The sequence below is a fragment of the Chiloscyllium plagiosum genome, chromosome 11, assembly GCF_004010195.1.
Source record: "Chiloscyllium plagiosum isolate BGI_BamShark_2017 chromosome 11, ASM401019v2, whole genome shotgun sequence".
Lineage (NCBI taxonomy): Eukaryota > Metazoa > Chordata > Chondrichthyes > Orectolobiformes > Hemiscylliidae > Chiloscyllium > Chiloscyllium plagiosum.
This window is the reverse complement of record NC_057720.1, coordinates 60,759,328-60,775,907: the sequence shown is the minus strand read 5'-3', so window position 1 is coordinate 60,775,907 and position 16,580 is coordinate 60,759,328. Positions and strand designations below refer to the sequence as shown.

The 16,580-nt window shown below is 41.0% G+C and overlaps 1 protein-coding gene across 1 annotated transcript in view; it reads right to left on the bottom strand.

Moving 5' to 3' along the window:
- kifap3a (kinesin-associated protein 3a) overlaps positions 1-16,580 on the bottom strand; it is a 218,747-nt gene that overhangs the window by 161,385 nt on the left and 40,782 nt on the right. Inside the window, exon 3 of the mRNA XM_043699509.1 lies at positions 2,722-2,876. Within this exon, the coding sequence (XP_043555444.1) occupies positions 2,722-2,876 (155 nt within the window). The remainder of the gene's footprint in view (positions 1-2,721; positions 2,877-16,580) is intronic.

Below are 16,580 nucleotides of genomic sequence, written 5' to 3'. Positions count from 1 at the left end.
GAGTGTGTGTGTGTGTGTGTGTGTGTGTGTGTGTGTGTGTGTGTGTGTGTGTAGTGAGTGCAGAGTGTCTTAAGTCTGTGAGGGGGTGCATGTGTGAGTGTGTGTCTATAAGGGTGTGTGTGGGTGTCTGTGTGCGCGTCTGTTTGTACCTGTGTCCGTGTGTAGGAATATCTGTGTGTGTGTGTATTGCAATGGTGATCACCTGTAATGTGACATGAGCCCAAGGTCCCGGTTCAGGCCTTCCCTATGGGTACCGAACTTAGCTATCAGCCTCTGCTCGGCCACTTTCCTCTGCTGCCTGTCCCAAATCCACCTTGGAGAATGGTCACCCGAAGGTCCGAGGCTAAATGTCCAGGACCACTGAAATGTTCCCCAACTGGGAGGGAACTCTCCTGTCTGTTGATTGTTGTGCGGTGCCCATTCATCTGTTGTCGTAGCCTTTGCTCGGTTTCCCCAATGTACCATGCCTCTGGGCATCCTTGCCTGCAACGTATAAGATAGACAACGTTGGCTGAGTCACATGAGTACCTGCCATGTACAAGATGACAGGTGTGCCACGCATAATAGTGGTATCTATGTTTACAATCTGACACGTCTTGCAGCGTCCACCGGGACAGGATTGTTTGGAGTTGTCCTGAGAGCCGGGCAGTTTGCTACGAACAATGATCTGTTTGAGGTTTGGCGGTTGTTTAAAGGCAAGTAGTGGAGGTGTGGGGAAGGTCTAGGTGAGGTGCTCATCCTCATTGATAATGTGTTGCAGGTCACGAAGAACATGGCGTAATTTTTCAGCCCCTGGAAAGTACTGAACAACGAAGGGTACCCTGTCAGTTGCAGTACGTATCTGTCTCCTGAGGAGGTCATTACGGTTCCTTGCTGTGGCACGTCGGATGAGTTGAGCATCGTACCCCGTTCTTGTGAGGGCATCCTTGAGTACTTCCAGGTGTCCGTCACGTGCCTCATCTGAGCAGATCCGGTGTATGCGTAGGGCTTGTCCATAAGGAATGGCTGTTTTAATATGTTTTTGGTGGAAGCTGGAGAAGTGTAGCATCGTGAGGTTGTGTGGAGGTTTGCGGTAGAGTGTGGTGCTCAGGTGTCCGTCCTTGATGGAGACGCACGTGTCCAAGAATGAGACAGACAGTCGAGAGTAGTCCATGGTGAGTTTGATGGTGGGATGAAACTTGTTGATATCACTGTGTAGTTTTATCAGTGACTCCTCGCCATGGGTCCAGAGGAAGAAAATGTCATCAATGTACCTGGTGTACAATGTTGGTTGGAGATTCTGCATAGAGAAGAAATCTTGTTCGAACCTGTGCATAAAAATGTTGGCATATTGGGGTGCAAATTTGGTCCCCATGGCTGTTCCGTGTGTCTGGATGAAGAATTGGTTGTCAAAGGTGAAGACGTTATGATCGAGGATAAAGCGGAGGAGTTGTAGGATGGCGTTTGGAGACTGGCAGTTCTTGGTGTTGAGTACTGAGGCTGTTGCTGTGATGCCATCCTTGTGGAGGATACTGGTGTAGAGGGTGGAAACGTCCATTGTGACGAGGAATGTTCCCGGTTCGACTGGTCCGTGGGTGCTGAGTTTCTGTAAGAAATCCGTAGTGTCGCGACAGAAGCTGGAGATCCCCTGTACAATAGGTTTCAAGATGCCTTCCACATAGCCAGAGAGATTCTCACATATCTGTGTACATGATGCTGAACTTTGCAGTTCATCATACGTAAGGAAATGCAGCTTAATGGCAGAGTTACAGTGATGGGTGTACAAGTATTAGGCAACAGAGAAGACTGTGTCATTTAGCCTTGTGCAGCCCAGAAGATCACTGACCTTGTGACACTGCTGCTGTGGTCTCAATGAAAATGGACAAGCAATCACATTGCCATCTCTGCCCCTGCTAGGCAAACCTGGTGGCCTGGCCCCCTGATATGGTCAGCCATGAAGGGGCTGACCATCTCTGTAACCCAGTCCAACAGTGCATGGAGGACAGTCACTGTAAACCTTGGGCCAGTTTGATTTTCTTCAGACTTATGGCTTGAGGCAACTGTCACAGGCTGATGGGCAATTCTAGACTTGTCGCACCTTATGTTGTGTCCAGCTAGCCATTAACTAAAGCCCCAGAGCTTCAAAACCCAGAAGGTCCTGCCAGTGCTGAGATTCACAATGGAATTTGCCTAGTAACCATTAGCGCAACTTTCACTTGGGTAGATAATAAGAAAAGCAAGTGAACTCACTCAACCACTGACAAATATTACACCGTTTAACTCATTGACCATCATTTTTGTAACTCACATGGGAAAATTACACTTATGGTAAACTGACCAATCCACTAAAGCCCCTTGGGTTAATAACGGTCTCTGCTATATGAGGCTTTACAAAAAAAGGCTCATTTGCTTCTATGTCACTCATATAGCATCACCAGCACTCACCAATTGATCTACTGTGCTTCAGAAGTAGATAAAGAGAGAGTTATTATTAATCAAATTGGTTTAAACCACTACAGAAAATGAAACCGTACCTTTGTGCGAAGATCCAGCTCCAATGGAAAAATGTAACTTCTCAAACCAATAAGATCTTTACATACTAAATTTTACAGTTTTACAAAAGAACTCTAACTAAAACTGTAAATTATAAGCTGCAATATATCCACGATAGATCTATGCAGGTTTCTAATTACTTGAAAACAATGGGCAAACAATTCACCATGAGTTTCATAAGTGACTTACCTCTTCCTGGAGGACTTCCTCTGCGGTTCTGAAGATAATAAAGCAGCTGTTCCACCTCTGCCAGCTTACTTGGATGAATGAGCTTGCATTCTTCAACCACCTTTCGTGCCAGAGATGCAATGTCAGTGTTCGCATTCAGACTTTTCAAACGGATGCTGAAAAGGAGAAAATGTAGTGAGCATCTTCTACGAAAAGATTGCAGAGTTAATGGGCCAGAATTTGGTAACAAACTCAGCAATGCTAATGACTCTCATCATAATTTATGGATAAGCTTTGCAGCGATTTCATGTGACAAATAATGAAAAGTTCAATTATTGTTCTACTTTTGAAAGTGGCATCTTAGTTTCAGCCACTCTGCTTTGTTACGCCCCCATGGAATCTTGCACCAATTGCCCTTAAACCAACCACAGAAAATTAATGTTGATGGTTACTAATAGGATAGTTAAACTTGTAATGTGATATTAATGATTGCCATTCAATTTGACACCAAAAATAAATCAATGACAAGCATGAAAACTAATCTCGTCATGGTTTTTAAATTTTTCAGTAAAAAAAGCTTTTCTTATGTCCCATCTCTTAATTTAATATTTGTCTAGATTTTATTTCCTGTATCTGATCTTACATTGAATTCAGTCCCTTTAATCCATTTTAAAATACTTGTTGGATAGCATAAAAACTAACTTCTGAACAACTGCAGCCGAGAATGAAACCATATCAATTTCAACCAACACAATACAGCAGCGCTTCACAGAAGGCTCCACAGCACTAAGGATGTCGCTGTGAAAGAGAACAAACATCTGTAAACCAACTTCCCAGTTTGGCAAACATACCCACAAAAACTGCAACCTTTTGAATAATTAAGTAGGAATGAGGGGCACTAAATTTTGTACCAATTTTGCAACCAGATGATCATGTTGTAAGAGGCATTATTCTGCTTCCAAAGAAACCTTAGTGAGGTCAGCATATTAAATTTTGATCTGTATCTGCCAAAAGTCAATACTTAGTGTGAGAAAATGAAATCTGAAGAAAACTCTTGGAAAGGCCTGCATTTTAAATTGGCATTGAAAACAGACTTTCAGTGTCCTTATGTATAGGGTATTTCTCAACATTGAAAAGGAGCATGCAACTTATCATACAGCCAAGAATCTGTCAGTTCACTATTTTTTTTTATTAAGTCTATCTAAAAACAAAAATGAAGCAGATTTTTATTCCAGGACTTAAATTTGTTCAAGGCTGAGTGAATAAACCATTATTGAAAGAAAAAGTAGGAACTGCAACAGTAAAAAGTTTACTAATTAAAATAATACAAGCTATTGTTGCAAAACACTGGTAGTAAATTAGATGAGTTTAACCTATATATTACCACAGCCAAATGCCTTTTTCAAATTTAAGATTCCTTTAAAAATAATGCTTCCAATTACAATCTGCAAAGCTTTGCTTTCAGAATAAATTGGAATTAATAAACGATGTAGTCATTATGACTGTAGATTCTTTACTGACAGGTGTATCAAACATTTTTTGAGGTGACAAAGAAGATTGATAAGGCAGAGTAGTGGACCCTGTCTATATGGACTTCAACAACATGTTTGACTAGGTTCCACACGGTAGACTAGTAGGCAAGGTTAGATCACATGGAATACAGGAAGAACTAGTCATTTGGATACAAAATTGGCACGAGGATAGGAGAGAAAGTGTGGTGCAGGGTTGTTTTACGGACTTGCGGCCTCTGACTAGCGGTATGCCACAAGGATCATTGCTAGGTCCACTTCTATTTGTCATTTATATAAATGATTTGGACGTGAATACAGGAGGCATGGTTAGTAAGTTTGCAGTTTACACCAATACTAGTGGTGTAGCAAACAACGAAGGAGGTTACCTCAGAGAATGATGGGATCCTCTTCAGATGGGAAAATGGAGTCTAATTTAATGTGAGGTGCAACATTTTGGGGGCAGGAGTTATACAGTTAATGGTAAGGTCCTGGGGAATGCTGTCAAACAAAAGAGACATTGGGATGCTGGTTCATAGTTCCTTGAAAGCGGAATCGAAGGTAGATAGTGGCATGCTTGCCTTTTTTGGTCAGAGCATCGCGTAGAGGCGTTGGGAAGTCATGTTGTGGCTGAACAGGACATTGGCTAGGCCACTTTGGAATAACACGTTTCAGTTCTGGTCTCCCTGACAGGGAAAAGATGTTGTGAAACAATTCAGAAAACATTTACAAGGATGTTGCCAGGTTAGAGGATTTGAGCTATAGGGAGAGACTGAACAGGTTGGGGTTTTTTTCCCCTGAAGCAGAGGCTGCGGGGTGACCTTATAGAAATTTATAAATCTTGAGGTGCATGGTTAGAATGAATACTCAAGGTCTTTTCCCCAGGGTAAGGAAGTCAAAAACTAAAGGGCATAGTTTAAGGTGACAAGGGAAAGATTTAAAAGGAACCCAAGGGGCAACGTTTCCACAGATGGTTGTGCATGTATGGAATGAGCTGCCGGAGAAGGAGGAAGAGGAGGTGGAGACTGGTAATGATTACAACATCTGGATGGGTACATGAATAGGAAAGGTTTAGAGGGATATGGTCCAAATGCTGGCCAATGGGATTAGATTAATTTAGGATATCTGATCGGCATGAATGACTTAAATGGAAGGATCTGTTTCCATGCTGCATATCTCTATGATCCTAAATATGATACACGTGCTTCACCAGCATTGTAACTTAACCTGATGGGATCAAATACTGATCTCTAAATATTGACATTTGTATCGTGCTGCTTTTCCTTCAATAGTATTATGAATTCAGTAGAGAACGGTAATGTGGTTTGTTTTGCAACTAAATGAATGCAATGATAAGTGCTAACCTTTCCAAGGACACTTGCGTTGCAAAAATAAAATTTAAAAATCTGGTATCATTGCTGGGTAAGTACCTGTTTGGAAGGATTCTAACAGTTGCCAATTGATGAACAATTTAGTCTTAAATGATTGAACCCCTAACGCCAAAACGCTGCTCTGTTATGTCCTTGTGGCAGTCATATTTGTATGACTATAATTATAAAATGATATTTTTCCTGTAAGGAACTTACAGAAGTTAATGTCTATTATCAAAAACTTTGCAATGTGTTGTTTGCTCTGACACTACTGAATGTGTTTTAACGTGACAATTAAAGCCTAAAATGAGATCGAGAACCAGTCTATCATTTCTGAAGGATGCAAGGATCCATTGCAAGCTTGGAATAAATTCAAATTGAACACAATGTACATCATAGAAAAAAAAAGTATGTTATTCCAAGAGAAGACTTCTTGCTTTGACTACATATTTGGTTTTGACTTTTAAAAATGCCTAATTCTAAATGCCCACATCCCATGAAGAAAATAGAATAAAAACCACGAAATTGCTCTATCCATCTTAAATAAACAGAACCTTTCCTCTGGGCCTCTAGAGATTAAAATTAAAAGTAAAACAAAAAGCAACCAACAGGACTGTGTGCACAAATGTAAAGTTGAAGGCTTTGATTTGCAACATATGGAGATGACAAAGGACTTCAAACTATTACTGCCGCTTACAATACCTCACGGGAAATGGCATAATCTCCTTGCTACATACATTTTTCAGGTTACTAAAATCCTGCTTTTTGGAGACATCAGTTTAATGTAATCCACCATTATGCACGAAAAACAAATAATTATGAAACAAATCTAGGTCAAAATTCCTGTCTTTTCAAATTTCAAGCAAATAAAGTCATCATGAAAGAAATGTGAAAATCAAGAGTTGAGAATAGCAGACTATTCTATTTCCTCACAAATATGCACACCCTCAGGAAGTGCACGATCAAACTACAAATGAGTTTCCTCCTAAGCTGAATCAACTACTTCCCATAGTTTTCAACTGCATTTGTTTATGCAATAGTTTTACAGATTTAAATAGGTAACTTTTAAAATTTTGTTTTTATTTTGAGCTTGAATTCAACCTTTTTTTCTTTTTGGTACCTTAGTAATCTCCGTTACCCCTTTAATCAATGTGGGCATTCTACTTTTATGCAGTTTGACTCTCGTGCCCAAAATTCCCCATGCAATTTACATAACCTGCAGTTCACAGTCATACCCCTTGTGACTTGAATTGAATACCTTTGTCCTTTGCTGTGTTCCTCCAATTTCTCCAAGGATCGAAGAAGCACAGTTTGCTTTGAATTTTAAAATGGTTTATAATATTGTTTTAGGTTCTTAACTTCCATCTCCTTTTATAGCTAAGACTACACTCCTTATGCCTCAAGAGCATCTTCATTTTCTGAAGCACGTCTTTGATAATAACTAGCCACTGGATCCATTCTTTTCTAACTTAGAATTCTCATGTTTAGAAGTTGCAAAGCAATAGATTTCATTTCAATTTTTAATTGATTAGTTTATTAAAAAATAACAATTAACAAATGTATCTAGAGAAGGTATTTCAGCAGATATGTGCTTGACTAGAAGTAATGAAATAAAGTATGGCTTTCCACATCTGTACCAATATATAATTTCATAATTGACCTTTGTTCATATAATTGTACCAGTTATCGGAGCAAATTGATCTGACTAATACTCACTTCAAGTCTACAACAGTTCCTTTAATTGGGTGAAAGTGAGTGCTGCAGATGCTGGAGATTAGAGTCAAGAATAGAGTGGTACTGGAAAAGCACAGCAGGTCATGCAGCATACAAAGAGCAGGAAAATAGACGTTTCGGGCAAAAGCCCTTCATCAGTAATGCGGCTGGGAGCCTCGGGAGTGGAGACACAGTGGGGGGGGCGTGGGGTTAAGTGGGGAGGAACCACACAGGGAGGTGCCAAGTCGGACTTCGGAAAATGCAACAATGCAAAGTAACCAAACAAAGGCTGATAGCCAAGTTCAGTACCAGTGAGGATGGCCTCAACCAGGACCTTGGGATTATGTCACACAACAGGTGACCGCACTACACTATACACTCTCTTTCACACATGCTCACGCAGACCCTCTCTCTCACACACACACCCCACATACTCACCCATGTGCACACCATCTCTCAGGCATAAACTCCATCTCCCCCCCCCCTCACACACACACAAAGTCTATGGCACATATCTGTATTTGTAGAATTGTATTTGCTGATACATTCTATTTTGTTCAAAAAGCACAATCTGTAATGCAGTCAATATTTTTATTATCCATGTGACCTTTTATAAACTCCTACGTTGGAAATAGAATCAGTCTGACTCAAGATTAGAATACATACAGATTCTAACCTCACACTTCTAATGCATTGTCTGAGCTGAAATGTCACTTTTTTTTAGTATAAAACATTAAGTTATCTCAAGAACGTGACTTTAAAAAAAGTTTTTGGATTTACATATTAATGAATCAAAACCCGCAACCCATTCTGAAAGACGAAAGACCTAACAGCAATTTGTACGTTCAATATATCGCATCAGCGTGTGAAACCATGATCTTTTGCTATACAGTCTGTGTCGTATAATCCTACTCCACTAGCTAACTTATGAAGGCGCAGCACTCCAAAAGCTTGTACTTCCAAATAAACTTAGACTCAAAACTTTGTCATGCTCTCTCTACATGGATGCTGTCTGAGCCGCTGTGATCTCCAGCACTTTGTTTTCAGAATGGATTCCAGCTTCTGCAGTAGCCCTTTGATCACTTTGGTGCTGATGCCTTCATATGCCAAGTTGTGGAGGTGATGGACTGGGGTGGACAAAGTTAAAAAATCACTCAACACCAGTTTATAGTCCAATAGGTTTATTTGAAAGTATTAGCTTTCAGAGCCCTACTCCTTCATCAGGTAACTAGTTGGAAGCTGTTGGACTAGAACTTGGTGTTGTGATTTTTAACTTCATATGCCAAAGCTGTAATCTCTAGTATTCCCTCTCTAATCATCTCAACACTACCTGGTTCCCCTTTAAGATATTAAAACTTCTGCCTTCCATATAGTTTTTAATCATCTTCCCTAGTATCTCATGAAATTCTATTTTATAACACTGTCGCAACACACCCTATAATTTTATTTACTATATTAAAGATGCCACACAAACTTTTATATTGACGAAAGCGCTGGTAAATTTTAACATGCCATATACAAAATCTAATCTAAGAATACATTAAATACTAATCAATTGTATTTTACAAAATAGGAAAATAAATTCATTACATATTTTATTAATTTCATAAAAATGCTTCGATGCAAATTAAGATGATTAAGGTTAAGAGTTTCCAAGATCTGTCTGTTACTATTTTAATATCATTAGTATGGATAAATATTACCTGAATTATTTAATTAAGCGATGAAAGATGATGGGAGATTAATAGTGTTAGACTAAGCCCATCAGACTTGTATTATGAAGATTAATCACCATAATAGCAAATGTTTCAACAAAATATTTGCTAATAACTAACTGAAAGAATTCCCTGTGCTGATCTGTCAGCAATGAGCTGGCTTTTACTTAAAAGCCACGATGGTTGGTTGAAAGTTCATTTCCTTTGAAATCTCTAAAGATTCTGACAAGAATTTTTGAATGCATCCCAAGAGATTTTCAGACTATGCAACACTCTTTCCACCCAATGAAGCACTCAGTGGAATAATCTGACCTATTACTATTACCAACTGCCAGTATTATGGGATTTAAGAGCACTGCTTTTACAACAGGAACACAAGCAGCTTCTTGAAGGTGCACAACGACTATCCAATCTCACATACCACCCCCAAGAAGTATCTCAGGGATCCATCAAAACTGATGAATAAAATTTGCATTTCATTCATCTTTCAACTGAACACCCTAACAGATAATCTTTGCCAAACTCATACCTGAGTTTGACGCTTTATTATTCAGCGCACTAGACAAATGTTGCAAAGTCAAATAGCACATCAATTAAGGTCAGAGAAAGGCAGAATATGAAGATCCAATTCAGCTAAATACGGAGCAAATTGGGCCTCCAGGAATAAAGTGAGGTCATCACCAACAGCAAAAAGATAGCACTTTTTTTTTTCGATTCATTTGTTAAGTTGCAGCAGCCAGCTCTCTGAAATTGCCTCTCTCACCTTCTTCACCCTATCAATTCTCAAGGTTCTCGTTAAAACCGACATCATTCACTAAGCTCCTGGTCAGCTCTCAGATTTTGAACCTAGGTACCTTCGTACACAGGATGGTGCCGTAAGTGGCGACTTGTAAACTTTTCACTGTACTCATGAGAGTATGTGGCAATAAATCTAATTCATAACATGTGGCTTGGTGGCAAATTGTTATGAAATTATTCCTTTGAAATTGATAACCCATCATACATTAAAGATGCTTTCTAATTCAGAATATAATCGTAAAATTGGCAACATGCCTAAGGAAAAGGTAGCAGATTGCTAAAGGTTTGGTCTGTCCAGGCCATCATCATTTTTCTTTTATTTTTCTCACTTTTGCTTTCAAACTGAGGGCAAGGTAGCTGGGAAAGTGATAGCTGGATGAAGGTGAGGGAGAAGGTGATAGGTCAGAGGGGGAGTGATTGACAAGTCCAGAAGGTGTGCCAAGTTGGAGGCTTGGGACTGGGATAGTGTGGGGGGACGGAAAACAAGGAAACTGTTGAAATCCACTGTTATTTTTGTGTGGTTGCAGGGTGCCAAGGTGGAATAGGCGGCATTCCTCCTCCAGGTGTTGGGTGCTAACAGTTTGGAGGAGAAGGAGGCCCAGCACCTGCATGTCCTTGACCGAGTGGGAGGGGGAGTTGAAGTGTTCAGCTACGGAGCAGTGGGGTTGGTGGGTGCAGATGTCCCAGAGATGTTCTCTGAAACCATCCGGTGGTGGCCTATCTCTCTGATGTAGAGGTGACCACACTGAGTGCAATGGATGCAGTAGATAACATTGGTAGAGATACAGACACATTTCTGATGGATGCGGAAAGGTCCTTTGGGGTCTTGGACAGAGGTGAGGGGAGTGGTGTGGGTGCAGATTTTGCACTTCCTGCGATGGCAAGGAAAAGTGCCAGGATTGGGGTGTGGGCTGGTAGGGGCCCACAACACTCCCCTCACCTCTGTCCTAGGCCCCAAGGGATCCTTCCACATCCATTAGAAATTTACCTATACCTTTACCAATGTCATCTACTGCACCCGCTGCACTCAGTGTGGTCTCCTCTACATGGGGGAGACAGGACATCTTCTTGCAGGTCGTTTCAGAGAACATTCCTGGGACACCCATCAACCCCATGTCTGAACATTTCAACTCCCCCTCCCAAGGGTCAAAGTCCTGGGCCTCCTCCACCGCCAAACTGTTTCTACCCAATGCCAGGAGGAAGAACACCTCATATTCCGCCTTGGGGCCCTGCAACCACACGGGATAAATGTGGACTTCAACAGCTTCCTCATTTCCCCTCCCCCCCACATTATCCAAGTCCCAAGCCTCCAACGCGGCACAGCCCTCCGGACCTGTCCATCACCTCCCCCTTCTGATCTATCACCTTCTCCCTCACCTTCATTCTTCAGACCCGACGCACAACCCTCATTCCGGATGAAACGTCGATTCTTCTGCTTCTTGGATGCTGCCTGATCTGCTGTGCTCTTCCAGCAACACACTCTCGACTCTGATCTCCACACCTGCAGTCTTCACTTTCTCCCATTTTGAGCAATAGAACAGAACATGTGATATATCTCGCTTAACAGGAATGAGTCAGTCTACCTTACGCACTATTAGAGGCAACGCTGAAAAAATTAAAGCAAGCTGTATTGCTGGAACAAGTTTGAGTGCTAACAAATGGGAGGGGTCAAGGCCAGAGGAACCTGAGGAGATGGAGAGGCTTTTAAGTGTTTGGATAGAAGCTCAAACAAAAAAGCGATCCGGGACAACCTTTCTCACCATAAAATAGAAAGCCTTATCCATTTACGAAGATCTAAAGAAAACAACTCAATGCTGCAGATGTGCCTGCCTTTCGTGGTAGCAGTGGGTGGTTTGCTGGTTTTAAGAACCGCTACGCATTCTATAACATAGATTGCTGAATTTGTCTGTGCAGACGCTGACATTTTCTCCCATCGTAGAAAAAAAAATCATGAAGGCGGCTATACCTTAGATCAAATCTTAAATTTGGATGAGACAGGTTTATACTGGAAGCGAATGCTAGCAAAAACCTACATTTCTAAGAATGAAGCACATGCTCCAGGCTTTAAGATGACAAAATATCGTATGACTGTACTTCTGCATGCCAATGCCAGCGGACACTTTAAGCTTACACCTGTGGTAGTGTACCACTATGTCAATCCAAGAGCCTTGAATGGTTACCTTAAGTCTATGCTGGACGTTTACTTCAGGTTAAGTAAAAAAAAGTTAGATGATGGAGCAAAGTTTTTCTGACCTTATTGTTGATGTTTTGGAAAATGTTTGGAAAAGTTTTAATATCAACAATGCGACTGACATTATTGAGGAGACCTGGGGTGATGTCAGTAAGGATTTCCTGCATGCAATTTGGCAACAGCTTCTCCAGATTTTTTTCAAAACTCTAAAGAATGTGAAACGTCACATGAGCTCCCAAAAATGAAAGAGCACTGTGTTTCGAGAATGCAGAATTCTTCGAGAAACGATTAATGATGCCCACACCCAACTCCGTAAATACAAACAGGAAATTTGGCGCCAAAAAACTTTACTCACTAACGCAACAGACCATGAACGGACAGACACAGTAAAATGAGCCATAGACATTAAACAGCGGCAAACATAGAAAATGAGAAAACCAGACCTGCAGAAAAAAACTAGACAAACGTACACAATAGAACACCACTGACAACACAGAAGCCTGGATATAAAAAAAAACTTATTAGACCGATCCCTAACAGATACTGAAAAATACTGTCATAGTAAGAGGATTAACTTACAACTTCAGAGACACAAACAATTAGAAGCAGCATTAGAAGCAACACTGAAAGACAACAAACTCAGAGGAAACCCAGCAAATCAGACAGACAGTTGCACCAACACTAAGCAGTAAAATGGAAGGAAACACACAATACACAAGAAAAGAAAGCACTAGAAGGACTCAAAAAAGACAAAAATATTGTAATTTTACCTGCAGAAAAGGACGCACAATAGTCATTTTAAACAAATCAGATGACTACGAGAAAGTGAACGTACTGCTTGCAGATACTGACACTTACCAATAGGAGACGATAGACCCAACAACACAACTAGACAAACAAATCACAGCCCTACTCAAAAAACTTAATAAGTCAAGAGAATTAAACAAGACAGCCTTCTAAAAAATAAAACCAGACAGATCCAACACACTACTTTTCAATGGACTACCCAAAATTCACAAAACCAGGTGCCCCCCCTCAGACCCATAGTCTCACGACCTGAAACACCAACATACCGACCCGCCAAGGAACTTCAAAAAAGACTAAAAGACTTAATAGAGGACTCATGCCACACCACCCAAAAATTCCTGAACATCAAAGACACCAAGATAGAAGAGGATGAAGTAATGGTCTCCTTTGATGTAACAGCCCTGTTCACATTCATCAACATCAATCTGGTAAAAGAAACACCGACTTCACTATAAGAAGTATCAAAGATACAAACACCAGACACCACCAACTTCACCAACAAAGGCAACATCGTCAAACAGTATACCCATGCTTCACCACCCACTTCAACTTTCAACCGACAAAGCAAACCGACGGAACACCCATGGGATCACCAATATCAGGGTTCCGAGCAGAAGCAGTAATGCAAAGACTCAAACAAACAGCTCTCCCAACCATCCAACACAAACTCTGGGTCCACTACATGGATGACACTTTGTCATCACTAAATGAAACAAATTAGAGGAAACCTTCAACACCATCAATCATATCCTCACTGGCATAAAATTCAGAAAAGAGGAAGAAAACAACAAACTACCATTCCTAGATGACACAGTAGAGCAAACACTCAATGGAGAACTTCAAACAAGAAAACAACACATACGGACAAAATACTCAAGTACAGAAGCAATCATCCCAACACCCACAAACGAAGCTTCATTAGGACATTATTTCAATTAGCCACCACACACTGCGGCACTGAGGAACTACAAACAGCAGAAGAAAATCAGCTATGCAGTGTATTCAAGAAGAACGAGTACCCAATAAACACAGTCTGCTGATTTCTCAGCAATAAACCCAAACAAGCGGACAAAACGTGCCCAGAAACCCTAGCCAGTTTACCCTACATGAAAGGCCTCTCTGAAATGACTGCCAGACTACTCCGACCTCTTGACATCATGGCAACCCACAAACCCACCAACACACTTAAACAGCAGTTAATGAATTTAAAAGACCCTATACAGACAACAAGCAAAACGAACGCCATTTACAAAATACCTTGCAAGGACTATAACACTACATTGGACAAAAAGGCAGAAAACTAGCCACCAGGATACATGAACATCAACTAGCTACAAAAAGACATGACCCACTCTCAATGGTATCCTTACATAGAGACGAGGAAGGACACCACTTACACTGGGCAACAATTCCATCCGAGGACAAGCCAAACAGAAACATGCACAAGAATTCCTAGAAGCATGGCATTCCAACTGAAAACTCTATCAACAAACACATTGATTTGGACCCCACATACCATCCTGTGAGAAAAATAACCAGAAATGACATCACCAACCAAAAGAAAACCTAAACACACTAATAGCAAGAGGAAATAACACCAGCACTTCAACAAAGGCTCACGGATGACATTACCTAGTATGGTGATGAAACGTCTGAAACCAAACCTTCCAGCTTAGCGAGCAAACTCACGTCCAGAATTCTCTACAGCTGATCTACAACAGTCTGTCGCTGAGGGGGGAGTGGAAGCTGGAGATGAAAAAGATGACGTCCAGGATGCAGCACCATGGGAGCTTTCCACTTCTCTTTTGTCTTCTATCCTGAGGGAACCTGAGATGCAGTTGCAGCTCTTAGAGCACAATGATCACAATGCAGTACATAGCAGGGTAGCCATTTATTCTTTAAGCTTTCATCTGCCATCCTATAAACAGGTTTTTCAAGACAGAAGATAAAGGGCAAAGCAACAAAAAAAGGGTGTCCTTTTTAAACAAACCCCAGAGACAGAGTCATAAGACAATCAATAGCAGCCATCCACTTCTGCAACGACAAACTGTACCTGAAGATGGTAATGATGACCCTCTGTCCTTGCATTAACAATATTATTTTCAATGTAATGTGTTAAGTTTACTTTTGTTTAATTAATAAATATGATTTAAACCTTCATTCAGGCTGTGTTATACTTTGTGTTCGGCTTTTGAATGATTTTTGAGCAATCGTGAGTGATTTTTTTCCCAACCCAAATTTTCCCATATGCCCTATTATTTCTGTTGGAACACAACTACAGCATTATAGAAGAACTACCTGTGTCGTCCTGTTTCCCCCCTCAGTCGAAGCAAAACGCTCAGAGACACAGTCTAGTTTTACCTCCTTCATCTTTATTCTGGGACCTGGAGGGAGAGAGAACGATCACCCATGTGCACACAGACATGAGTTCTCAGTCTTCTCTCCAAATAGCAGATTCTTAATGAATTATACAGTCATTTCACAGCGAGGAGCATCCAAATAAGGCAACATATATATTGATTGAGTGATCGTTACAATCAGCCTATGTCAATAGTAGAGATTAAGCCATCTGCTGTTACACAATGAATAACTGGTTTCAAATAATGAATACTTTTCACCTTGTTAAGCTGCCTTACATACTGAATGCTTCTAATATTGTTAAATGGCTGTACATAATGAATGCTTTTCTACCTTGTTAACTCATTACCCTTGCCTCCAGTACCCCACTGTTAATTGTCAGTTCTTATCTGATCTGAGTCATGCTCAGCTGAACCTCTTGTTTAACAAAACTCAGAACTTAACTCTTTCCCTACCTGCTCATACCCTGTACACATTCTCGCTGTATCCTTAAACTGTAGCCTCTGGTTTTGGACTCCCTGGTCATCCTTCCTGTATTTACCATGTCTGGTCCTGTTAGAAACCTATAAAATTCTATGAGATTTCCTTCTTTCTCTCTCTCCCCACCCCCATTCTTCTAAACTCTATATTAGTGAATATAGTCCTAACAGATCCAGTCTCTCTTCCAAAGTCAGTCCCACCATCACAGGAGTCTGTCTGGTAAACCTTTGTTGCACTCCATCAGACCCAGAACATCCTTCAGATAAAACGACCAAAATTGCACACAATTCTTCAGGTGTGATCGCACCAAGGCCCTGCACAGAATAGGGATGCTGCAGCCCTGTGCTTTTTTTGGAGGGAAGTTCAGGTTCAAGTGGAAGGAGGCTGTCAGAAGGAGGTGGAAAGAGGTTGCAAGGAGTTTATGGGTAATCAGAAGGCTGCAAGCCCAGTGATGGGAGATAAGGAAATAGCAGGAGAACTTAATAAGTACTTTGCGTCAGTCTTCACAGTGGAAGACATGAGTAATATCCCAATAATTAAAGGGAGTCAGGGGGCTGAGTTGAGTATGGCTGCCATTACAAAAGAGAAAGTGCTAGAAAAGCTAAAAGGTCTTAAATCGATAAATCTCCTGGCCCTGATGGGTTACATCCTAGAGTTCTGAGGGAGGTGGCTGAGGAAATAGCGGAGGCGATGGTCGAGATCTTTCAAAAGTCACTGGAGTCAGGGAAAGTCCCGGATGATTGGAAGATCGCTGTTGTAACCCCCTTGTTCAAGAAAGGATCAAAGCAAAAGATGGAAAATTATAGGCCAATTAGCCTAACCTCAGTTGTTGGTAAAATTCTAGAATCCATCATTAAGGATGAGGTTTCTAAATTCTTGGAAGAGCAGGGTCGGATTAGAACAAGTCAACATGGATTTAGTAAGGGGAGGTCATGCCTGA